Here is a 25,645-nt window from a genome sequence, read left to right as displayed (position 1 = left end):
CTATCCCTACTAATTAATGTTATCTTGTCGTATCTCTGTTGTGGTCAGTGCTATCTTCTATGCTGTTGCATGCTGGGACAGCAGGTTGAGGGTCACAGATGCCCACAGACTAAATAAACTGATCCACAAGGCCAGTAATGTTGTGGGGATGGAGCTGGACTCTGTCAGGGTGGTGTCTGAGAGGCAGATGTTGTCCAAGATAAGGACAATCATGAATAATACCTCCCACCCACTCCATGAAGTACTGGCTAGTTACAGGAGCACGTTCAGTGAGAGACTGAGATTACCAAATGCACCACTGAATGACACAGGAAATCATTCCTGCCCGTGGCCATCTCCCTGTACAACTCCTCCATCTAATACACTGTAAATGCTGCAATAGTTACACCCTTTTTACACACGCTCTTTTTTACTCTGGAATATTCTTGTCAATTTTGTTGATATTTATTTATAATCACCTCTGTTAATTCTTGATATTTATAACTGAGTGATCTGTATATATTAGTGCTATTTCCCAAATGTGTAAAATCTGTAACACAATGTATTGTTTGGAGTTTAGTCTGTTACTGTTACTATTTTTAGAATTTCTTCTTGGACCAACTGTAACCCACATAATTTCCATAGGGATTAATAAAGTATTCTGATTCTGATTGTTTCAGGACACATGACCTGCCATTATCCAATGACACATCTGCTTACCTGTATCTTTTGCTCGTTTCTCCTCCTCTTCTTTTCTCTTTTTTCCTAAACTGAGCACCTGATGGCTTTGAACTTTTCTTGTCCACCTTCCATTGGTTTTAATTTTGCACTCCAGTATGAACATCCACCCCCCAACCCGAGGATCACCACAACATAACCTAATAGACCTACACCTTAGTTCACAGATATGCTTTGTCTAGGGTTTATTTCTGGGATTTCGCACAACCCAGGAGTCAGACCAGGAATACAAAATGGGCTTGGATTTCCACATTATGAATGAAATGTGCTCTATTTGGAAGCAGCCGCCCCCTCCCCTATCGACACTTTGTGTGCCAGACTTTAAATCATCAAACTGTAAATTATAAATTGTTATTGATCCCTTTACTGCTAGTCCTAAAGTATATATATATATTTTACTCTTTTTATATTTATTGTTTTTTTACTTGCACTGTTGTAACTGGAGCCTCGTCGTCTCGTCTTTCTGTATACTGTACTGCATGTAGTGGAGATGACAATAAAGTTTACTTTGATTTCAGCACAGCAGCAAACGGGCGCACCGAGGGCTCTCACGTTCACTTTATAGAATTTCGAAAAAAAAAACCCAAAAAAACCTTTTTCAAACAAATTATAAGACTGTATCATAATGTCTGGTGTTTCGTGTTTGTTGGTTTGTTTTTATTTTGTTATATTCTGCGAGCTGGTTATTAGATGCTGCTCCAGGCAGTGAATCCTCCGCCGCCCCGCCCTCTCCTCCATGTGCCGCAAGCAGCAGGCGCACGTCGCAAACGGAGGGCGCCTTTACTCCCAGCAAATGGGCGGCAGAAAACCGACCGGTGCCTATGCCATCTCCAAAATGCACTGGCTGATGTCTGGCAGCATGAGTACGAGCAACTTTTTTTTTATTGGAGATGCCCGTGATGCTGCTCCCACCACGATGCCACCCTGGGCAACCGCCCATGTCGCCCCTATCAAAAACCGCTACTGCTGATGGGCACATCTCATCTCTGTATGCTGACTTACCTTCACCTGATATTAGCTCAACAACAATTGCATCATCAGCAGATTAAACAATGATGTTGGATGAGTGGACAGCTGTACAGTCACTGGTGTGCGCTATGTAAAGAAGCAACCTCAAAGAGATTCAATGTTCAGTGTAATGGATGAGGATGTATGGGGAAAAATTTGATGTGATGAGAGGGGTTTGACAAAAACCTCTTGGTCCAAGTGCAGATCAATGACTTTACAAAGTGCTAAAAATAAACTTGTCAGTGATGAAGAGACAATATTGTTTCAGTATTTCCACATTGAATCATCAAGTCAACTAATGTATTCAGTTCAATTTAATGTATGTATATAGTGCAAAATTACAAAAACAGTTGCCTTAAGGCACTTTATATTGTAAGATAGCAAAGACCGTATGATAATACAGGGAAACCCCCAAGAATTTGATGGCCCCATATGAGCAAGCACTTACACATGGTGGGAAGGAAAAATGTCCTTTTAATGGAAAGAAACAACTGGCAGAACCAAGCTCATGGAGGGGCAACCACTTACCTCGACTGGCTGGGAGGGAGAAGGGGAAAAACAGGCCAAAGACAGAGTGTAGAAGAGAACCTGAGATTAATAACAGCTAATAATTAAATGCAGAGTGGTGTATGAATGAGGTCATTAAGGTAAGATGGGCCCCGATTATTCAAGACCTTGTATGTGAGGAGACAGAGTTTAAATTTGATTCTGGATTTAACAGGGAGCCAATGAAGAGAAGATAATATAGGAAAAATACACTCTCTCTTTCTATTTGCTGAATTTTGGATAAACTCAAGACTTTTCAGTAAGTTTTTAGGACAGCCTGATAATAATGATATCCAATAGTCCAGCCAGAAAGTAATTCTCAACTAACTCATTTTTTAGCATCACGATCAGACGTTTCTAATTTGAAAGATATTGCACAAAAGGAGAGGGAAGCAGTCCTACATATTTGTTCAATATGCGCATTGAAGGACACATTCTCACCAAGAACAGTTGCAAGATTCCTCACAGTAATACAGGAGACTAAGGCACTGTCATCCAGAGAAAGCGTCTGGTTAGAGACCATATTTCTAGGATTTTTAGGGCTGAGTACAATATGCTCAGTTTTACCTGAATTTAGAAGCAGAAAGTTAGAAGTCATTCAGGTAGTTATGTGTTTAAGATATTCATTCAGTTTAACTAACTGGTGTGTGTTATCTAGCTTCAGAGCTAGATAAAGCTGGGGATCATCTGCATAGCAGTGAAAATGTATGCTATGCCTTCTAATGATAGCATATACAAAGTAAACAGAACTGGTCCTAGCATAAAATCTGTTGGAGTCTAGATAAAATTCAAACCACTGCATAGCAGTGCCTTAAATACCTAATGCTTGCCCCAATGTCTCTAATAAAATATTGTGGTCAACAATGAATGATGCACTGAAGTATAGCCTCTGACAGCAAAAGGATGATGTTACTGTCAGGTGCCATAAGAAGATCATTTTTAACCAGGGGGGATTCTAGGATCAGAGCTTTGGGGGTGTGGAGCACCCAGAGAGCTGCCCAGCCAGACAAGATAAACTTTACTCGTCACGATGAGACTTCTTCCCTGTCTCTGTCAGTCCCTGCATCCTTTAATGTCTCCAGTTATCCCAGGTTCTCTCTGACTGTCTCCTTGGTGCATTTATACCTCTGTTCCTCCCTGTCCTCGTCATCTGTTGTCTTCGTCTCCGTTATCAGTCATCATAATTTTACCATCTCTGTGCAAGTCTGCAAATTTCTTTATTAAATCATAAGATTCTTAAATTCATCAAGTCTCTCTGTGCCTGGGTCCTCATCACAAAACATGACTGTTTTGTACATTTTAACACAATTTAATCCCCACATTTGTGAAAAAGGAAAATACTTTTTTGAAAAGTCTGTAACAAAACCATCAAATCTGATAAAGGTTATTTAAATGCTGCAAAAGAAGAAAGGATTGGAATTTAAAAAAAAATTACATATCCTAACCTTAATTACTGGGGAAGAAAAATGAATGATGTTCATAGTGAGCAAGAAGTAAACTGAGTGGACAGAGATTCACTTTTAATGTGTATGTATAATATATTACAGATACACAAAAATACACTCCAAAAATAGAAGAGTCCTTGAAATGTACTGTGGCGGAGGTGTGGTCCCGGGCGCGGCTGCAGGGGAGGAGTGGTGCAGTGAGCTCAAAGGGGCGGTGTTGGAGACGCAGGTGAGAACAGCTGATGGCGTTTGGACTGATGATGGTTTCCTTCCCCTTTTATAGTGAGACGGGAGAGGAGCAGAGGGAGAGCTGGAAATCAGCTGAGACTGGAGCTGTCAGACTGTGGACGGTCATAACAAATGAAAACTAGAAATAAACGTGCCATCTGGCGACAAACAACTGTGTGTGTGTGTGTACGTGTGTGAAGTGCATTTCACATGTACAAATGTACAAAATATTAATAAAAAAAAACAAACTTAAATCTTAAAAATGGAGGCAACTTTGCCTATGGTACAATGTATACTATGTATGAAACGATCTTTACTGCATCTCCAAAAGTCGATTCTGTTCATCTGGACGTAACGTTTTGTGGAAGAAAGGTTTTGTCACTCACCCAAGTGACTTCTTTAGTCTTAGCTGACTGCAAGTTTCCCCAATCTTATAGTACATTTGCATAATGAATTGCAAATTTATAAGATTGGGGAAACCTGCAGTCAGCTGAGACTAAAGAAGTCACTTGGGTGAGTGACGAAATGTTTCTCCCACAAAACGCTACGTCCAGATGAACAGAATCGACTTTTGGAGATTTACTTTCCTGGATGATTGAGAATGCATCAAGACGATCTTTACTGCAAATACTAGTATGGCTCTGCAGATGTCACCTCACCTTGAGGTTGGCAAATCTGTCTGTCACTTTTTGGTGATCAACTCTCTCAAGCAGTTTATCTGTTTCAGTTTTGCCTGTCACTATTCCCTGTCCATTTTCTTACCTGGTTCTTCCTGACCATTCTCCTCACGTTCCCCTCTTTCCTCTCTCCCTCTTTGGACTGACAATCATACACAAATAGATTGTATTCAATTAGATGAAAAAATTACATTAATATGAAAAAAGCCCTCTCTCAGTGTACTTTCAACTAAAAGGAAAATAACCAAACCACATGTACCACTAATAAAAGATATAAATATTGAAACATTGATCCAACATTATCCTTTATTGACGGATCATTTGATCTTACACCTTTTTTTGAAAAACCTCCTTATATCCATTATGAACCTGGCTGTCTCTCTGTACACAACACACACACACACACACACACACACACACACACACACACACACACACACACACACACACACACACACACACACACACACACACAACAGGAGTTATAAGGTTAATGGGCATCCAGGACAGTGGTAACAACAGTAGGCTACGGACAATTTTAAGTTTTAGATTTTAAATAGGCTATAGAAATTTCAATGGGAGCAACAGGACTGTCAAATGTCACTGATTTTACTACAGAGTAGGACGGATTGTAGGGTAGCAAACATCGTCGGAAAACACGTTTTCAAAACTGCAGGTTACCTGGTGTAATGTTTTTCAGCTAAAAAGAAACATGTTCTGACTCCTACCTAACTATATAAAGATTAACTGAAGGTTAAATGCAGCTAAATTGTCCTGTTTTGAGGCAGGCACTTACACCTCCGCCTCTGTAACCTTCCCTAACACTATTTTTGTACTTTGCCAAGTTATGAAACCTGACAGAAACTCTTCAAATCAGCCATTTAGCATTACCATTAAACCACTCTTTCAAGAATTATTGAGATAAAAGGAAGGTTGGAGATAAGTAGCCAAGAAAGCTGGTCAAGTGATGGCTTTTTAAGTAGTGGTTTAATTACTGCCAGATTGAAGGCCTGTGGTATAGAGTTGATTAACAGAGATAAGTTAGTCATATTTAAAACTGAATGTAATGCACTATACATTTGAACTGATGATTTGTTACCTTTTTTTAACTGAAAAAGCCATAAATAACAACAAAAGTGGTATTTGAACGGCCTAGAAGTCAGAAATACTTTGCTAAATTGTATTAAACAAGTATAATGTTTCTGCGCTGAGTATTTTCTTGAGTCACTGGTATTTACATACGGAGTGCCACTTTATAAAGTCAACAGAGTATGCGCTTGAGCGTCACAGTTCATTAAATTTTTTCAGCTTGTCCCCTGTTATGTACACACACATAATTCTAGGTGCACCATTTTAGGTGTGTGATACGCCCCAAAACCAAACATTTTTTCCTTTTTTCCTTTACAAGGCATTCAGCCCTGTTTACTTGGTCATTGTTTGCCATCTCATATCAGCATAGAAACTGAACTACAACCTATGCATACTGTGTCATTGGGTATAAGAGCTGTGGTTGTAAACCCTATCCTAGTCTTCAATTTCAGACCTTGCTTTCAGGAGCCAGATACTAACTTCAAGAGTTGAAAGGGACTGCAAATTTTCCTACAAATCAAGGTAGTTTAAACTCATCCTACTAACTGATTTTCTTCATATCTGATTTGGGGTAAACTCTTAATCAAGAAAGATCTAATAATTTTTGGTTGGAATAAAATCTTAAGAAGCTTTCACAACACAGATTTGGATATATAACATTTGCTATAAAGAAACTGTGTAAAAGTGTCTCAAAGGTTCTATAAACAAGAAAGTAAATTGGTAAAGTAAGTGACCTTCATGTTTAATTTGCTCCAAGTTATTTTTCTTCTTCTTGCAGCCATGGAATACCAGACAAATGTGATAAATGCACAACCTCAGGTGACTGTGACACAGTACACGGTCTCCCGTGGGTCGTCAGAGTGGAGTACAAATGCATGCGACTGCTGTGAAGACTGCGGCATCTGTACGTGTCTATATAAGTTCTATGGGAACATGCTGAAGTTTACCAACAGTGTAACATAACAGAAATATGATAAAACATCTCTCACCTCCAGGTCTTTGTGGAACATTCGTTCCCTGCATCCTGGCTTGTCAGGTGGCTCAGGACAGCGATGAAAGCTGCTGTCTGGCCTGCCTTCCCGGCGCCCTGATTGCTTTACGGACAAGCATACGCAACAGATACAATATTGGTGTAAGTGTGGTGCAGATTTCTAATCATTTATTAAACAAGAAGACTAGAATTCTAATCATGAATTCAATCATGAAGTCAGAAAATTCTCTAGAATTCTAATCTAGATGGTGTTTTATATTACATTTTTGAAATCCCAGCACTCTAAATATGGTTCTGTAAAAAAAACAAACTATGATGTTTGTCACCAGTTTACTGTGACTGTGCTTTTCCTCAGGGCTCTGTGTGTGACGACTGGTTAGTCATGGCCTGCATTCCAGCATGTGGATTATGTCAGATGGCACGTGAGCAGAAGATAAGAGGAAACTGAAAATTTATACAATATATGATATCCTCAAAGTATCAAAGTAATATAATATGTGAAAGTGTATTTCTTCAGTTTCTGTATCTTAAATTAAAATGTTAAAAAAATGGCATAGACATATTGTAGTAAAGCTAAAGGATTTGATAAGAAATAAAGTCAGATAACTGGACTAAACTGACAATTTCTTCTTGTTTTTCCTTGTTTATTCTATAGTTTAATAGGATTACATAGTATATCTGTTATATTTTAAATGTGAGCTCTGAGTCTTAGAATAAGGCTTAAAACCCCCGTATCTTTCACTCGAAGTTCAACAGCGACTCATTGTGCTGACACCAAGTTTGTGCAACAAATCAGCGAAAAAATCTGACGGATATGTGGGAATTTGCAGCACGAGTAACTCTTAACCACCCTTAAAACCCCCAAAACAAAACAAAACAAAAAGAATCAACCAGTTTATGGTGGTAAACTCAAATAACTATCATCATCATTTCTGAGAACTTTTTTACTACCTACAATACAATTCAATAATGTTCACAATTTTATATTTTTCTTTTTTTAATGTTTAACATAATTGTGTTAAAAATACGTGAGTTATAGATGTGTGAATGCAAATTGTATATCCACTCAAAAACAATATTTCAATAAAACTATTGGAATTAATGTGTTGTGATTAAATAGTTGAACACAGCTGTAAAGGATTATGAAAGAAGAAGAATACGTTGGAGACATCTTCCCCTTTCTGACTGACTGTTTTATTTTTGGCTGACCATGTACTTCAGAGCTGTCTAAAGGCACAGGGTGAGGCGAAAAGCATTAATCTGAGTAAGTACAAATTAGGGTACCTTATAACTTTAAACTATCAGGACATGTTTTCAGTTTTCCTGGGGAAGTTTGAGGAATGACATCAATATTATAAAGTTATGCTCATAAAGGGTGAATCTTAAAAGTGGCACGTATTATATAAAAAACTCTCTGAAAACTATTTCGCAACTCTTTCTATACATTTTATTTTTATAGACAGCTTCCTCTTTCTGACTCAATGTTTTTGCAGCCACCAAAAACAAAGCTGTCTGAGAAGGCAGGATAAACAGCATTAATTTAAGTAAGTACAAATTAGATTAACTTCACACATCATGACATTTTCAGTTTTCTTGGGATCGTCTAAGGATAGGAAATAAACGTTATCTTATTTGCAAAATCATAAGAATTTATGTTTGTAAAGGGTGAAAATTAAACATTATACATAGGAAAGAACCAAATTATTTCTCAACTCTTTCTATGCATTTCTTTTATCGTTCTAAAATTATTGATATCGTGATTTTTGCCATATATTGTATTCCTGTAGTATTCAATTAGGAATTCGTTGCTTTTCAACATTGTGCATTGTGTGGACCGCAATGACGTGTGAGAAACCCTAAAGAGGAGGAGAAGGGCAAACATTCATTTATATTGAAAGTGGATGTGAAAACATAAGAAAAGAGGAACAAAGTTTTTCTCATCGTATAAATTTCTTCGGGGACACGCTCCTCACACCTCAGGATTAGAAGATTCTTTTATGCTGAGACTATTCCTAGAGACTCGCAACTGCTTCTAATAAGAAACGGTAACAGCAACAAGAAAAGGTAAGAATCTGAGCTTGGGTTAGTAAAGTAATTATAAAAATATTTAGTCCTGTATACTGTTTCTACAATATTTTAAAAATGATTAAAAATCTATCAGATATACAATGCTAGTTTGTCAATTTACGTCTTTATAATGTTTAAATGTACTTGTACTTGGGGCGATCGTGGCTCAAGAGTTGGTAGTTTGTCTTCGAATTGTAAGGTTGCCGGTTTGAGCTCGGACAGTCAGCTCAAACCGGTCGTTGTGTCCTTGGGCAACTTCATCTACCGCCTACTGGCGATGGCCAGAGGGGTTGATGGTGCGATATGGCAGCCTCGCTTCTGTCAGTGTGCCCCAGGGCAGCTGTGGCTACAACTGTAGCTTACCTCCACCAGTGTGTAAATGAATAGTGGAATTGTAAAGCGCTTTTGAGGGTCTTAAAAAGCACATTATTATTATTGTCAGATTTTAAGAGACAGCTGAAAACATCAATGATATACCTAAAGCGAGAATTTGCAATCTGATATTAGAATTTTTTTCTGATTTGAAAGTATTCTCTTTTCAGATCCCTGCATTCACCTGATGAAAAAACACAGAGGCCTTTAGACGTTTTCAACTTAATATTTAAACAAACGAAACGAAAAAAAAGGAGCCGACAGAAGTTATTTAAAGGACTATTTCTTTGCACTGCAAGAAGACAAAATGGGAAACCATCAGCTGCTGTCAGTTACAGTTGTTCTTGCAGCTGTTCAACTCACCAGTAGTTACAGTTTCAGGAACTGCATTGCAGAAGCAGATTCTGATGGGAAAACTTTCAACTGCATGCATCGGAATGCAATGCATATTTCTGATATTGTCAGTGACCTGCCACCATCTGCCATCAATCTCACCATTTTAAGAACTCCTCTGACGGACCTTCCTAACAACAGCTTTAGTAACCTAGTAGACCTTCAGCACCTCAGAATTGATAATAATTCCTTGACAACCATCCGTCAGTTAGCTTTCCAAGGCTTGTATCAACTGAAGAATCTAAACATGTCATTAAACAAAATATCAGCGCTCAACCCTTCTCTGTTTAAGGACCTGCAGAATCTCACCTCCCTCTTTTTGGCCAACAATGCATTGGAGCGGCTGCCCGAGGATATTTTTTCATCTGTTCTCAAGCTACACACTTTAATCCTGAGACAAAACTTTCTGTCAGATTTCTCAGGCATTGCTAAGTCTGTGGCACATCTGACAAATCTGACGACACTGGATCTTTGCTTTAACAATTTGACCTCCCTCAGACACTCAAATGTGTCACTGCCCCAGTCCCTCACTGTTTTGTATGTTTGCCATAATAATCTATTAACGCTGGGATGTAAGCCTTCATTTCTCAGCTTTATCAACATTTTAGATTTGTCATACAATTCTCAGCTGCCTACAAAAGCCTTTGATCAAATTGATTTGAGCACTATAAATTATTTGCATTTGCGTTCAACAAATGTAACAATAGTGGAGTTTTTAAACATTAGCAACATCAATCCAAGTCATGTTGATTTCTCTGGTACAGGACTGAACAATGACAGCATGCTCAAAGAATTATGCATACTGTTGAAAAAAAGGCTGAAAGAGAAAAATCTTAAAAATATGAACCTGGGTAATAATGCAATTAGGCAACTTACAAATAACACACTGTCCTATTGTCCTAATATCACAGGGGCTTTGGATCTATCCCGCAACAACCTAAAGAGTGCATATTGCCTTGAGTTTCTTAGAAGACATGTATACATAGAAGACTTCAAAGCAGAGCACAACCATCTCAGCTCCCTAATATACTGTAAAAAAATGTTTCAATTTAAAAAAATGGAAAATCTGAGTTATCGTTACAATCGCATCTTAAAAGTTGACTCTCATGCTTTTTATCATACACCAAATATCAGGACGCTACAACTTAACATAAACAGTATTGCATTTCTCCATATACACGCTCTCAAGGGACTAAAAAAGCTCGAGACACTTCGTTTAGACAATAACCTCTTAACTGATTTGTTCAGTGTCACATTTGAAGATCTGGTCAGTTTGCAAATTCTTAACATTCGCAACAACCGCATTTCTGTCATTTTCAATAGGACTTTTTTCAACCTGACATTTTTAAATACACTGGATCTTGGAGGTAATAAGATTACCCATTTTCAGCGATCGGGTCTTGATGGACTAAAAAGCCTGTCCAAGCTCTATCTAGATGGAAACCAGCTAAAACAAATTGACCCTTTCTTATATCGTGCATTTCAAGACACCCTCACTGTGCTAGATTTACAGAGTAATCAGATTTGCTTCATAACAGAAACTCATGAGTCACCATTCATGAATCTCAGCAGACTGACTGATCTGAAATTAGATCGGCAGCGACCTAACGGACTCACCGTTTTACCACGCACTTTACTACGTGGCCTCTACTCACTGAAATCTTTGTATCTCACCAACAATAACATATACCATCTTGCTCCTGATACCTTTGATGACCTAACAGACTTAAGTTTCCTCACACTGGATAACTGCTGTGTTGGGGTGAAAAAATTAGAACCAGGGGTCTTTAAAAATTTAAGAAATTTGACCAGATTGGCTGCAGAAAATATGGGCATTCAGAACTTCTCTAAAGAGGTTTTTGGGAATCTTACACAGTTACGTTTACTGCAGCTCAACCGCAATGCCATGCAGACTCTTTCTGTAGACGCATTAATGAGTCTACCTATGCTTCGTTACCTTGACATACGAGATAATCCTGTAAGCTGCACCTGCAACAACGGGCCTTTGCAAAATTATACAAAGAATAACACAGATGTTCAGGTGGTGTACCTGTACAACCTGTCATGCCAACACAATCCAAAACTCAAATTTTACAATTTTGACACTAAAGTTTGTCGCGGAGATATAGGAATGTACCTGTTTTTTAGCACATCAGCTGCAATCTTCTTGTTTACAATCATTCCCTTATTCTATGTTAAACTCTACTGGAAAATGAAGTACAGCTACTATGTGTTTCGGGCCTGGTTTAGTGAGCAGTGGAGCAGATTCCATGAGGAGGAGGAGAATTGTAAATATGATGCATTTATTTCCTATAACTCATCTGATGAACAATGGGTCATGGACCAATTGTTACCCAACTTGGAGGGAGGCGGATCATCTTTTAAGCTTTGCCTGCACCACAGGGACTTTGAGTTGGGCCGTGATATTGTGGACAATATTGTTTCTGCTGTATACAGCAGCCGGAAAACCATTTGTGTGGTGAGCAGGAATTTTCTGCAAAGTGAGTGGTGTTCTCTGGAAATCCAGCTTGCCAGTTACAGACTCTTTGATGAGCACAGAGATGTTCTCCTGCTCGTTTTTCTGGAGCCAATCTCTGAGAGGCAGCTGTCTTCGTATCATCGCATGAGGAAAGTTATGTTAAAAAAGACTTACCTGCAGTGGCCTGGTTCAGACTGTACTAACCCAACACAGGCGCAGGAACTGTTCTGGAATCAGCTGCGTAGAGGAATAAAAACAGGGACCAGACTAGAGACAGAAGAATATTCTGCAACTCGTGAGAGCAAAGAAGCTGAAGACTTTACGGATGAGAGATCTGATGAAAACTTTTACTTGCAACCTTAGAAAGAAAATAAGAATGTGTGATTTGTGGTTTTACTCAATTAACCTTTCAGTCTAAATGTGTTTATCTGTGATGAAGTTATGTTGTAAATATGCAATATAATGTGTAATAAATGTAAGAGCAGCTTTTGTTAATTTTATGTTTTGCAGTGTTTATGTATATATGCAATTTCTAAAAATGTCTTTTAAATTACTGTTTTGCATTTAAAGGGATGCGCAACTTTCACAAACAAATAATATTCCATTATGACATGTGTTTTTAATTGTACAGAAGTCCAAAATAAACATAAATGCTTAAAAAGGTTGAAAATGATGCATAATCAAAGGCTACTTAACTCAGCAAAAACAGGACAATAGAAAAAGACAGGTTACTCTTCAGAGGATAGCTATTGCATCTATGCTTAATGCTATGGTTATATTAATATGGGAACATAACATGTTTATCACTCACTAAACAAAAACCTTGGAGTGCATAAATTAAGGGAGAATTGTACTTTAATCAGTCATAGAAATATTGATCCACATGCTTGTATGGAGAGCTTTACCACACATTAGTACAGTCTCATAGGAGGGAAGGACCACGGCTCAGGGCTAAGGAAAGCAGAAAGGGAAGGTGAAGGGTCTCTCTCAAGAATGAATGACGGAGGGTAGTGCATAATATCAGTGTGCTGGGACTTCAGAGAACAAGCTGAAGCGTGACTGAACTGGTTTGAAGGTTGGAAATGGCTGCTCTGATGGTGAACTGGGGCAGCAAAAGAGGGAACACAAGAGTACATATCAGTTCCAAATGGGTCTTCCTGCTGGGCAAAGTGCATTGGCTCTCCTGCGTATGTATCTGGCAGCTGCGATTGGTAAGGAAAAGAGGGCTGGGAGTTGCTGTCAGAGTACTGTAGGCTCTGATTTCCAAGTAAGCTGGATTGGTCCATGAAGCCATTTTCAAAAGAACCAAATGTAGCTGAATTTTTGCTCTTTGACCAGTTTAAACCATCTTGCCAGTTCTCAGGTACAGAAGCCACTTCTCTCTGGCATAAAGTGGTAGAAGGAGCAAACAAAATGCTTTCTGGAGCTTCACAGGTCTGAAGGTTCATGAACAATGGAGGAGAGAGACTTGGTCTGAGGATATCATCCAAAACACTGTCAGCCATATCCGCAGGGCTCGCCAGCCACTCAGTAACCTTGACAATTAACATAAGGAATCATTATTTATTATCAGAGAATCTTATATTATAGAAATCTGAAAATAACTTAAGAGTGACAATGTAAACTGAGGGCCTCACCTGTTTTTGACTGCAGTGTTGCTGCAGACTGGTCTTCCAGCTGGAATGGCTATTTGCTGGCATATTAAAAGAGATATCTAAAAATAAGGAAACAAAACTGAAAAAATGTAGGTATGTCATGCCTACTTCTGTTTTTTTTTAAATAACCACATAAAATGATGTAAAACCAAATTGATGGTTTGTGTCTTTTCTGTATTCTTTACACAAATTAATCTCCTGACATAAAACAAACACAAAACACTTTTTAGGATAGGTCAAAAAATCCAAACCTATCTTCACACAATGGATGCCTATTAAAAAAAAAAGTATTTTTTTTTAAAAAAAAAAAAATCTTCCTCATCATGCAATACATGGAGTTAAGATCAATGTTTTCTCTTTTTAAAAAAACCCAAAACAAAACAAAAAAACAGCAGAAATGTTGGTTTAAAGATATTTAACAGTAAATAAACCTTTAAAACTATTTTAGCACAGAAGGCATTATCCAGTCATTCTTTAAGAGGAAAAAGGTTTTTTTCAGTGTTTCACTTCTCTTCCGTAACTGTTTTTGCACGTGTTTGACAGAAGGAAGAGGTGGCGCAAAGACAGACAAGTATAAGAGAGGACAGTGGTGAGTTAATGACAACTGATTGAAGTGCAAGAAATGTTAATTATTCTAAAACCATAGATAGACAGATGCAGATTTACACTAAACATCTGTAAGTCTGATAGTAGAGAAGCTGGTCCTAGCTGGAGTACCAATAACTCTCTGCCAAAGTTAAATCTGAACCAAATACACAAGGTCTACAAGGCTGAGGGGGAGTAACAATTACTGCAACGGTAAATTCTATAGTACATGACAGCACAAAGACACGGGAAGAAAAAGTGACAACAGGTAAACGTGATGTAGGTGGAGGTCATGGTCAGTCTCTAAGGGAAACACTTTGTGCAGAATTCGCAATTAGTGTATTTAAGTTGTGTTTGTATTGTGTGCATAAGAACAAAATAATGTGTGTGAGCTTACAGGATGCAGCATGCACTATTACTAGTTCAATTTAATCTGAATGACTAAATGGTTAAAATACACCAACATAAAAAGACAGTGTAGAAGTTTCAAGCTATCAAACAAAAGTAAATGTAAGAACTTAAATATTTCTTACCAATCAGCTTGGCAATATATTACTAACAATCACTTTTATACTAAGTACTTATAAGTAACAATGAATGCAAAGATAGTCCATAAACACTTTTAAAATAACGAATTTTGAGCATATAATCTGTATCACAATGTAATAACATCTATCAAACAGATGTTTGATCAGCTGGAAGTTACACAGTTGAAATTATTACCATGTCAACCAGCATGGCTGTGGTCAAACAGAGATCATTAGACATAATCAGTTAAAAACTTGCACCAGAATATCTCCCCTATGATAGTGATAGATAAAGTATAACAAGTAGTTGTTACTTTAAAAAAAAACAAAACGTTGAGCTTGAACAAATCTGCGCTTTCCTTTATATTATGGGGGACATGTATTTTAAGCTCTAGACCAAAATACTAAATTTTGCTCTACAAGGGCCTGATATCCACTTACGATGACATTATAGTGCCACAGTTCAATTGAAATTTTAAACGAATATCCTCATATGTGCGTCTCATTTTTGTCAGAAACAAAAATCAGGTAAAGAAAATCTGGCAATTCTTTGTTTTTACACTCATCAGGTCCCAATGAGCCCAAATATCAAAAAGAAATAAAAATGCATGCCATGGAAGAGTTCAAGTCTCAAGAGGTTAATGCTCACCTGCGGCAAAGAGATTCTCTTCATTTTTCCTGGTTGGCTCTTGATCATGATCTTGGTCTTTCTTTGTGGGATGCACAGCAAAGCTACGATGTTGCTGAAGTCTAAGGAGGTTCTCTTGAAGCCACGGTCCATGTGTTTCCCTCAGAGAGTTTAACAGGACCTCCCTGCTCTCTGACAGCAGGTTTCTCCTACTGATCGACGGAAGCTTCAAACGTTGACACAAACGTGCTGCTACTGCACTGACAAACTTCGTTACATACTCTGGATCTTGTGTTCTGTCCTGTATCTCACAGCTGTTAGTAGTGGCTGAACTGGAGAGTTTAAGTGGGCTTGAGGTGAGACCATGAGTTTGTATCTGCTGAACAGGGGGCTCCTGGTTCTTTGGGGTTTGCACAAGAGTAGAAATCACACGTTTCTTTACATTTGTGTTGAAAGACTTAATATTGTCTCTGTCAACAACCGGAGTCAGCAGTGATTCTCTGCTGTTTTCAGACATGACACATGCCCACTTGGTTTCTGTTGTTAGTACATCGAGGAAGCTGTGTTTAGACCAGTGGCTGCTTTGAAAACTTTCACATGAAAGAGGGAGTTGTTGTTGTGGTTTCTCTTCTGTTGTGACATCTGACTGCTTTGACTCAAACTGGATGTTGTTCTTTTCCTTCTCTTGGCAGTCAGTGTGGGCTTTTGAAGCAGGGTCTGTATTTTTTCTGAATGGCACACAGCTCCCAACATCTGTATCAGCTCCCAACAAAGCATCAGTGGACAGTGAAGCAGAATTGTGCAATGCTGAAGATGAATGTGAAATTACAGTGTTCTTTTCTTTTCTTTGTTCCTCCAGTTTTGGCTGTTCACTTAGCAAGCGTTCAAAATCAATAGACTTCACCTCATGGTTAAACAGGCCATGGTGTCCTGTCAGGCGGCCGTCTGTGATGATACTGGGCTCCTGCACAGAGCGCACAACACTTGGAAATGGTGGATTTCTCCTCGAAGAACAATGGCAACTAGCACAACAGCAGTTATGCAAATGTGCCATGTCTATGTTGCTTTGGCAATGACGATAGTGATGATGATGGTGATTTGACTTGATCTTTGAAATCTCTTTCCAGCCACCTCTTATTTGACTCCTCTCCTTGCGGGTCTTCAGTCGTTTCATTTTTTTCTCCTCATTTGCCTTACTGTAGTGGGTTGAATATCTGGGAAGAGCACTGAATCTTTTTGCAAAGCAACACTTTTTATCTGTTGTTTTTGTTTCTTGTTGAAAATTGTTGACTTTTCCTTCTTATAGAGGTCCTGCCACACACATGGCTCATGCTGCATTCTATTCTGTAGAAAAATAACCACAGTTAGTAAAGCAGGCTTGATAATACAGGATGTGGTTGTACCTCATTGAGGTCGACTCTAGTATTAAAATTAAGAGCAACTTACCAATGATTCAGTGAAACTGACTAAATATAAATTTGAATGTGGGCTTTGACTTGAACATGTAGACCACACATAATACAACTTTCTAAGCACTTCATAAAAATAATAAGAAAGCATGTAACATACTTGCCATAGTTTAGCAGAGATAGATAAAGTATGAAAAATGTCTCCTTTACCTTAACATTATTTGTGCAATTAAACCCTGAAGTGAGGATCATTTCATGTACAGTACAAATTGTAAGGAAATTAATTTGCATGACATTTAAAATCATATTAAACTACAGACACAAAATCATTCCAATATATAATGTATTATTTGACCTGTTCCACAATCACAAGAGTTTCACCATATATGTGCAGCTGTACACACTAAAAACTAGGTTTCGAGAAAAACATTTCACATAAATGGGCGAAAAAGAGACACTGAGCAGATGGGCCAACTGCAGTCAGACTTTGAGCACTTTAAGTACCCCTTCAGATATTTTTGCAGTTTTATAGCTGTGGTTACATTTCTCTGTGCATGCATGGTTGTAATTATTTATAACGTTTGTAATTGTATAGATACTGAATAGTAAGGTGAGTTGAGCTGACTACACCCATCAAAGTTGCCTGTCAAGTTCATATGGTCTGCTGTTAACCCTGTGTAAAAAAATAATAATAATAAAAATAAAAACATTAAAAAAATATAATAATAAAAATATGTGCAGTATTGAGATGACTGCAAGTCAAAAGTACTGCTTATAATATATGTGAATGTACTTATTTCTACTCTGAATGTCTGGGGGGGGGGAAAGCCCCGGACAATATCCTGTATGCACACAAAAAAGTTAGAACTTATACTTCTGTTTGCCCTGTTGGGCATTCCTACAGTCTGTCATCTGCCTCCATCTCACCCCATCCCACTTCTGTAACACCAACCTGCTACTTTCATTACATCCATAAACCTCCTCTGCAATCATCCTCTTTTTCCTTCTGCCTGGCAGCTTTATCTTTAACATGCTTTGCCCGTTGTGTCCACTATCCATCCTCACCATATGTCCAAGCCATTTCAACTTTGCTTCAATGTCCCTCCTAGTCACTCGCAACTAAAAATTTAGAATCTTCAGCGCCACCTCCCGTCTTTTTGTCAGTGCCACCGTCTCCAAACCATACATCATCGCAAGTCTTACTAACATCTTAACTTTCCTTTTGCATTCTTCTATGCTTATGTCGCCAATCACACCTGACACTAGTGCCCACTCACTCCACCTCGTCCACAACCTCTTCACCACTTCCTGTGTGGACTGTTCGTTGCTTTGGATGGTTGACCCCCAGGTATTTTGAACACAAATCAGCTCGAACTAATACTGAAACTTAATGAAAACTTAACTAAAACGAGCAAACTAACTGAATTATGTCAGCAAACTAACTTGGAGATTAGCAAGCACCTACTATCCCCAGGTGTAATTTAAGTTAAGGTGACACGCGGTGCATGAAGTCCAAGCTGTAGCTGCTTAGAAGCGAAAAGTATTTCCAACTTTAGCAAACTGTAAATCAGTTAAAACCGTAAATACATGAGAAAAAAATAAATGAAAAGGAAAAATAGTTAATAAACATAGTGTCTACTTACCAAAGTCGTTAACAACCGCTTAATTTTATCGCACACCGAATGTGTCGTTGCACGGCAACACGCAGCCGTTGCGTTTTTTACACGCAGTGATAACGCCCAAGAAAGCCCACGAGTTGGACGAAACTACCCTCACAAAACGAGGGGTTACACAGTATCAACTCTGCTCCATTTCTCTACTTATGTAATCCTTTATTATTTACATTCTCATATCATATTTTGCACACTACAATTTTATATGTTCAAACGTCGGAAAATTAAAATATCTAAAACCATACATGTTGCTGACTACTCATGATAATGGTACGCTCTGCTGTGCTGAACCTCACTTCCGGAAAGTGATTCGGGGGGACAACAGTGTTTTTGATTTAGTGGTATGCTATGATAAGTTATACCTCTTAATGCAGTCATTATGTTAATCTCTACCCTTTTCCATTCTGCAGAGCACAGGCCTATTTCATTTCACAATTTCTCTTATCTTTGTTCAACTACATCTCTTATGTGTTCCAGCATGTTGAGCTAGCTATTGTAGCTAACTTTGTTAGCTTCCACAGATCTCTCAAGCGAACAGAGCTATGGGCTATTTATGAATTGGTTTGTATACATTGCTGAAAGTGTGAAGAACTCAATGCGACTGTTTTCCCAACACAGGTAAAGCAGAATGAGTGCAGGAGAACCAAACCCAGCCGCCACACCCACTCCCTGTGAAGACACGCAGGGAGATGGACGATGGATGTCTATGGTGTGTGACTTTTATATTATTTATAGGTTTTATAAAGTACGGTGTTATATTATTCCGTTTGCATCGTTGCTGATGTTTAGTTCTGCAATCAGTGAAGATAAAGGGAAGCTTCATAGTTGAAAAGAGCCAGCTACTAACATATTGTAGTACATATTGTTGCAATAATGGCCTTCATAAATTATTTAAACCTGTCTAATAAATGAAAATGCAATGGCTTGTGAGGGGTGTGCAGTTTTGCAATTGATTGTGAAAGAAAGGAGAAAAGTCTTGGCAAATTAGTATTTTTTCAGACACATGGGGATATGCATAGATATTTCATTAATTGATTAAAAAAAACCCATTAGAAAATGTTTTCTCTATCCACATAACAGCGCATTCTAAATACATTTTTGTACCTGGACTTGCCATGTAAAAATGAAATTGCTGGTGTTACATTCAATACTGCACTGTGATGATATCAAAGTGCTTCTAGAAAGTAGACTCGCCACTCGTTAGCCTTTTGGCGTTGCCATCGGGCATTCATTTGGGTAGTTATTTTAAAGGATGTCTCTAAATGAACACAAATGTCAGTAGTCACCAGAAAACCAAAAGAAACATACCATGCTGATTCTTAAAAAAAACACAAGGTTTTAAAAAGTTTGTCTTGCAATATGTGCGGATGTTGTGCAATGGTTGGTACTGTAGTAAAAATATATATACATCTTTTACATTTTCTTTTTGTAGCACAATCGGTTTGTGTCCGACAGCAAAGACAAAGAACCTGATGTCCTGTTTGTTGGAGACTCTCTTGTTCAGCTCATGCACGAGTTTGGGGTAAAACAAAGATTGCATTGATATGTGTGCCTCTGTCCATTATGTAACTGATTTACGTTTTCTCATAAATGTTTTCAAAGTGTGAAAACTTGTTGTGGAACATGTGAATGCAATATTATTGTGGTTTGTCTGCAGATATGGCGTCAGTTGTTCTCACCTCTCCATTGCCTTAATTTTGGGGTGGGTGGTGATGCAACACAACATGTGCTGTGGCGACTGAGCAACGGTGAACTGGATAACATCAGCCCAAAGGTTCAAAACAGTGCCAGAAATAGATAACATGATCATGCTTGTTTATTCACACAAAAGACTGATTGTGCTCAACTCTGTGTTAAAATCCCACTTCCAGGTACATTGGGTCAAAATATCAGCGACATGTGTTCAGTCATGCATTGCTTTGTCGTTTGTTGTTGCAGGTCGTAGTGCTGTGGGTAGGAACTAACAATCACGGTCACACTCCTGAACAGATCTGTGGAGGCATCTTGGCTATTATCCAAGTTATCAAGAACAAGCTTCCCAATGCCCACACGCTTGTACTTGTACGTGTTTTTCCTAAAGCATTCCTTGTATCAGGTGTTAATCTGCTCACCCGCATGTTTTTTGAAAATGACTAATGAAGTTAATTCAACCATCAAAGTACAGTGCGATGTCACCCCTTTTAGCAGCATCTTAGCTATCTGAAATGAGGTGAAGTGTAAAGTTATGGATGCTTCTTCATAGGCTGGAACTTTGATTATCTGTGAGCCATTTCACGTAGTATATTCAAGGATTTTAAATATACACTGCAGACATTGCTCATAAGAATAAGGGCTTGGAAGTATTTTGTTCTGAGGCCCATTTGGAAAAACAGTGCAGCACACACTCTACAGACATGCTCTTCAACGAGTCTGCAGAGAATAGCAGCTTGATGGGAGCTGTGTAGAAGCTGCAATCGCTGCTGATGCTGTTGCAACTAAAGTTAGAGACTGAAACTGAAATATTTTAGGTACTTAGAATAAAACGAGACTTTTGAAAATTTAATGCTAACTGGAACAACCTTTTTTGGTGAACCTTGGAAACTAATATCAAATGAAAATACAGAGGAACTCTCTTCAGCTTGAGTCTTTGCCAATTTTGTAGAATCTATCAATGCAAGTTGTCTGATGATCCTGTGGTGAATATGTTTATTGAGACTGGGATGAGTTATGTGTATTTAGGACATGTTATATGTATTCTAATAACTATTCCAAAATTCTTGAATTTTTTATCTTGCTATAATGATCTCTTTAACGGGGTTGGCCAGTCTGAACAAAACTAACATCAGATCACTAACATCTATGGGTTTTTTTTTAAAAAGACTTAATAGTTTTCGTTTGTTTCATGTGCTATCTTCAATGTATGTCACCTATATGTAAGTTAATGGTTTAAGAAAATTGGATCCGCAGTAGAATTTTGTTCAAGTCACCACTAAATACAGAAAGAAGAATTAGAAAAAGTGCTGCAAACCTGGTTAACTCTGGTAATTAAAAAAAAGACTGAGATTTTCAGACAATAAAAACTAAACTGAAACGGCAACGGCTTAGAAAATCTGCTTGAAAATCAACTGATGCTATATTGTATTGTATGTAAATGGATATCTTAGATTGTTTGGATCAGAAGGTTTTGTGCTATATGATATGTAGTTAAAAGTAAACCAGAGGAGTCTCTGCCTGGTCAGGTGAATGTTAGGGGGCCAAAAAGCTGTACTTGTTTCAGACAGGTCTGAAGTTTAACTGTATTAATTTACTGTATATGTACTAGGGGCAGAAACTTAATTGGAAATTCAGCTAACACGCATATGAAATAAGGAATATGAAACATTTAAAAATAAGTATGCTAATGTTTGTTTTCCAGAGTTTACTGCCCAGAGGAAAAATGCCAAACCCTCTACGGGAGAGAAATGCCAAGGTGAACGAGCTAGTAAAGGACACCTTAACATCCCTTCCCCGTGCCTCCTTCTTCAATGTAGACCCCGGCTTTGTTCACTCCAATGGTAGCATCTCCCACCAGGACATGTACGACTACCTTCACCTGACCCCGAAAGGATATCAAGCTGTATGTGAACCTTTGCATGCCCATCTCAAGGCCCTGCTAGGTGAACCTACTGACAACTGAGCATCTAGGTCACAAAAGTACACTACCACAGTGGTCCTTGTCCCTGTTTCAAGAAACCATTGCACTTATATTATTAAGATGTGTAATGATGGATAGAATCAGTTATTGAGGGCTAAGAGCTGCATAAACTATTTGTGGAAGACCTCTTCAAGGCCTTGGTTGGTGACCACTGTTAAAGACAATGTGACCATACGGTTTTTGTTTATATGAATTGACAAATCCCTACTTCCATTCCCAATATTGCACCTGTTCCATTAGCTTCTCTGACACAAAGAATCAATACAATTGGACAATTTTGTTTGTCATCCAGGGACCCTCTGGTTTAAGAGAATAATAATGAGCTAATTATACTGTCCATTATCACCCTCATGATTGGCACCGCTCACTAAAAGTGATGTCATATCCACCGGTGCAAGTTTTTGTGTCATTTTAGCCGGTCGCACACCTCTCAATTTTTTTTACCTGTGTGTGGGTGGCATTGGCACCATGGCCGGTAATTCCCAAATTATACAGAGGGAGATGCTGCAACAGCTTGACAAAAAGACTTCTTAAAAACTCAGCTTCTGGTTTGAGCTTCTTCTACTCTTAAAGAGGGCTGATGTGGAGGTTTTATCTCAGTGATGACAGTTTGTTTTCGAAAATGCTGTAGCGGGTAACTGAGCCCTAAGCACCAGTATTAATGGTGACTGCTGTGGTGATATCACTGTTTGCAAATGACACGACTAATGCGCTGACCATAAAGCACCCTTTAACGATACGTGAAGAGATGGCTGTTAGAGCACACATCAGTCCAGATGTTCAGTGGTCATGAATAAATTTCAAAAGTAGGCAGCAGCTTTATATTCTAAGGAAGACATTCTGTAGGTCAAACCGCTGAATGCAGCACCTTGTTAAAGGCTTGCTGTGCTGCAGATCTTATCCCTTTGGCTATAGCTCATGAATCCTTCACACACAAAAACAGGTTGCACTTTCTTGAACTTTAGGAACAGGAGCTTGTTGGAAAAGGATGCAGGATATATCAGGTTTAAGCCAAAATATGCCTGTATACAAGATAGAACAACTGCCCTTCTTAGAAGATCCTTGTAAATCATCTCGATTTCACTGTTCTTCAGGTTACCTTTATTTGGCAATAGCTTTATTGCGATGTCTGATGTGTTTGGTTTCTTTTTTTTTTTTTTTGTACCTGTTCATTTGAAGGACCAAAGTGTTTTGGGGTTTTTTGTTTTTTGTTTTTTTTTTTGCTTGTCTGCACTTGCAAACAATTGACCGTTACAGTTTACTTGCTTTTCAGCATATCATGTTATCTCATTAATGCCCTTGTATCTTTTCCTTTATCCATAACAGCAACAGAGTATTCATATGAGAGACTGTTTTGTTGCAAGGATAGATGTGTTTGAGTAGGTCGAGAAGCTGTGGTGATATATCTAGATGTCTGTGAATTGAGATAAGTCTTTTGTAATGGCTCCTTCAAATATTTAAAGGCTTTACTTCACACTAACCTGCTTCTGGGCCTCTTGTGTGACGACTGTGCTACATTACATGAACAATTGGATGGCCAACTGTGTAAGTGATGAAAGATATGCATTAAATATCAAAACAAGATTGGATCTGTGTGTTGAGTACCACTGATGCAGAGCTACATGTTTAGGCCTTGGGTTCATCAAGAGTACATATAGATTGTTAGATGTGTAAAAGAGATTTATTACGTTTGCTTGACTGGTTTTGTTCCTCTCTCACGCATATTTTGTGAGCAGAGGCACGTTTCAGAAACTTGAGGAAGGTGAACAAGTCTAACTTTGTCCATACCACCCATTTGTGAGTTTTACCACGAATCTGATCCTTTCTCCAACTGTCATCACACATGAAACAAAAGCAGAGCACTTACAGCTCTTCTTGACATTAGCAAACACGATTTAATATTGACAGTGATGTATCAGTTGCAGTCATGCTGACAGAAGTGATAACCGCCAGCCAGTTTTTTAACGAGAGTAACAGATATATCCTGAAGACAGAATTTGATCCCAATTTTTATCAAATTAGTGAAAGGCAGCAAAAAGATAAAATGCATATAAAAGATTATTGATGTATTAGGTTCCCATCAGGAAAGTTTAACTAGAGGCTATCAAATGGGCACATCTGACATTCAAGTGCTCTTTTACCGCATCTCAGTAACCCTGTGAATCTCTCTAAAAGCAAAAAGCCATTACTCAAAACCACTATCTGTTGGCAAGTGTACATCATTCTGTCAGTCACTGCCACATATCGTAAAATTGTTTTTTCAGCCAGTTGATTAATGTGCTGCAGCCATGATTTCATCACCATCATCCTTTATAAAGAGCCGGAACACCAACCCCATCATTTCTTCTCTGGGACTGAAGTCAGTGTACAAGCAGGATTTCTTTCCCCGAGTTCACTGAATTGCCTTTTCTCCAACATGGGACCCAGGGTGCTTTTGCCGCTGGCTCTTGGGCTGGTAATATTAACTGATTGCATCCAAGGTATAGTATGATACTTCGTAAAAATCTTTTTGTATCCTGTGCACCCTATTCTGAAGTCTCCTTCTCTATTATTTTCCTTTTCATTTGTTAAAGGTGTTCATGAGACAAAGAAACAGAGCCTGGTTGTCAGCGCATTCACTGACGGTATGTGAGATTATTTTCTAAACACATTTCGACAAGACCAGCTCCTTAATGATAGTTACAGGTTTGTATCTAAATACTTACTTTATTAAAATTGTTATTATAAATCTTTTAAAGTTATTTCTACAATAAACTGTGCTACAGGATCTGCTGTTGAAGAACTACTTACAACTGCACGTCCAGTCATCCAAAGACAGGACAAAAGACCTTGCACCTGTAAAGGTGACATGAGAATTTTACCAAAGAATGTATAGATATTTACATGTATCGCTTTTATGTAAGTACATCCTCTCTCTTAGAAAAATACAGTATTTCTAACCTATTCTTCTTCTTTTATTATATGTCACTCAGGGAAGGAAATGGGTGTGATGAACAAAGCCTGCCACTGCTTGAATACTGGAAAGTGTAAGTTGCCTATAACTTCTAAGATTTTTGGAATAGGGAAGGAATAAAATGATGAGAAAAATCAGTGATAAAATCAATTATTGTATTCTCTTTATTATCATGGCTTTGAAGAGTGATTACAGATAGAAGTTACACATTTTTTTTTCATTTCATTTTTTCATTAATTTTCTTTTTTGTGTCCAATTGCTTTATCTTTCTGGATTCATTCAAACCACAAGGGAAAAAACACTGCAAGAAGGAAAAGTTCAAGAACATGAAGATATGCCAAAGGATTAATAAATCCTTCAACCCCTCCGTGCCCATATGAGCAATATAAAGAAGCCCTCTATTCTTACACATGCATGCTTTTGTAAGACTCATTGCCAATCATATTTTCTATGCATACACATGATACTTTTTACAAATGCAGTGTAAAAGAAACTTTATCACTGGAATTTGAACTCACTATAACTTTCTG

The 25,645-nt window shown here is 38.2% G+C and overlaps 5 protein-coding genes across 6 annotated transcripts; 4 read left to right on the top strand and 1 right to left on the bottom strand.

Moving 5' to 3' along the window:
* Nucleotides 1-5,817: 5,817 nt before the first annotated feature.
* Nucleotides 5,818-8,808, top strand: cnfn (cornifelin). The gene is made up of 4 exons (XM_085423366.1): nucleotides 5,818-6,232; nucleotides 6,489-6,614; nucleotides 6,706-6,842; nucleotides 7,057-8,808. The coding sequence occupies exons 2-4, from the start codon at nucleotides 6,491-6,493 to the stop codon at nucleotides 7,147-7,149; spliced, it is 354 nt and encodes a 117-aa protein (XP_085279492.1). The 5' UTR covers nucleotides 5,818-6,232; nucleotides 6,489-6,490; the 3' UTR covers nucleotides 7,150-8,808.
* Nucleotides 8,809-8,817: 9 nt separating this feature from the next.
* tlr21 (toll-like receptor 21) lies at nucleotides 8,818-12,398 on the top strand. The gene has a single exon (XM_085423361.1). It carries the CDS (start codon nucleotides 9,448-9,450, stop codon nucleotides 12,373-12,375), a length of 2,928 nt encoding a protein of 975 aa, XP_085279487.1. The 5' UTR covers nucleotides 8,818-9,447; the 3' UTR covers nucleotides 12,376-12,398.
* A 226-nt stretch (nucleotides 12,399-12,624) lies between these two features.
* prr19 (proline rich 19) lies at nucleotides 12,625-16,738 on the bottom strand. Its single transcript, XM_085423362.1, is given in 4 exon segments — nucleotides 12,625-13,547; nucleotides 13,650-13,726; nucleotides 15,429-16,683; nucleotides 16,685-16,738. Coding segments are annotated over 4 exon segments (2,010 nt in total). The 3' UTR covers nucleotides 12,625-12,923.
* A 1,370-nt stretch (nucleotides 16,739-18,108) lies between these two features.
* pafah1b3 (platelet-activating factor acetylhydrolase, isoform Ib, gamma subunit) lies at nucleotides 18,109-23,746 on the top strand. 2 transcript variants are annotated; one of them, XM_085423364.1, is made up of 6 exons: nucleotides 18,109-18,164; nucleotides 19,108-19,198; nucleotides 19,922-20,011; nucleotides 20,147-20,263; nucleotides 20,428-20,550; nucleotides 21,884-23,746. In XM_085423364.1, the coding sequence occupies exons 2-6, from the start codon at nucleotides 19,118-19,120 to the stop codon at nucleotides 22,142-22,144; spliced, it is 672 nt and encodes a 223-aa protein (XP_085279490.1). In that variant the 5' UTR covers nucleotides 18,109-18,164; nucleotides 19,108-19,117; the 3' UTR covers nucleotides 22,145-23,746. The 2 variants fall into 2 exon arrangements, with proteins under 2 accessions (XP_085279490.1, XP_085279489.1); XM_085423363.1 differs by lacking the exon at nucleotides 18,109-18,164 and adding an exon at nucleotides 18,732-18,830.
* A 528-nt stretch (nucleotides 23,747-24,274) lies between these two features.
* On the top strand, nucleotides 24,275-25,536 carry LOC146659356 (uncharacterized). The gene is made up of 5 exons (XM_085423365.1): nucleotides 24,275-24,642; nucleotides 24,736-24,786; nucleotides 24,928-25,005; nucleotides 25,135-25,188; nucleotides 25,407-25,536. Exons 1-5 carry the CDS (start codon nucleotides 24,438-24,440, stop codon nucleotides 25,493-25,495), a joined length of 477 nt encoding a protein of 158 aa, XP_085279491.1. The 5' UTR covers nucleotides 24,275-24,437; the 3' UTR covers nucleotides 25,496-25,536.
* The last annotated feature ends 109 nt before the right edge of the window (nucleotides 25,537-25,645 follow it).

Source organism: Rhamphochromis longiceps, linkage group LG11 (genome assembly GCF_057381845.1).
Source record: "Rhamphochromis longiceps isolate RC_006_pf linkage group LG11, R_longiceps_female_GT1.1, whole genome shotgun sequence".
Classification (NCBI taxonomy): domain Eukaryota; kingdom Metazoa; phylum Chordata; class Actinopteri; order Cichliformes; family Cichlidae; genus Rhamphochromis; species Rhamphochromis longiceps.
This window is presented reverse-complemented; position numbering and strand designations above follow the sequence as displayed.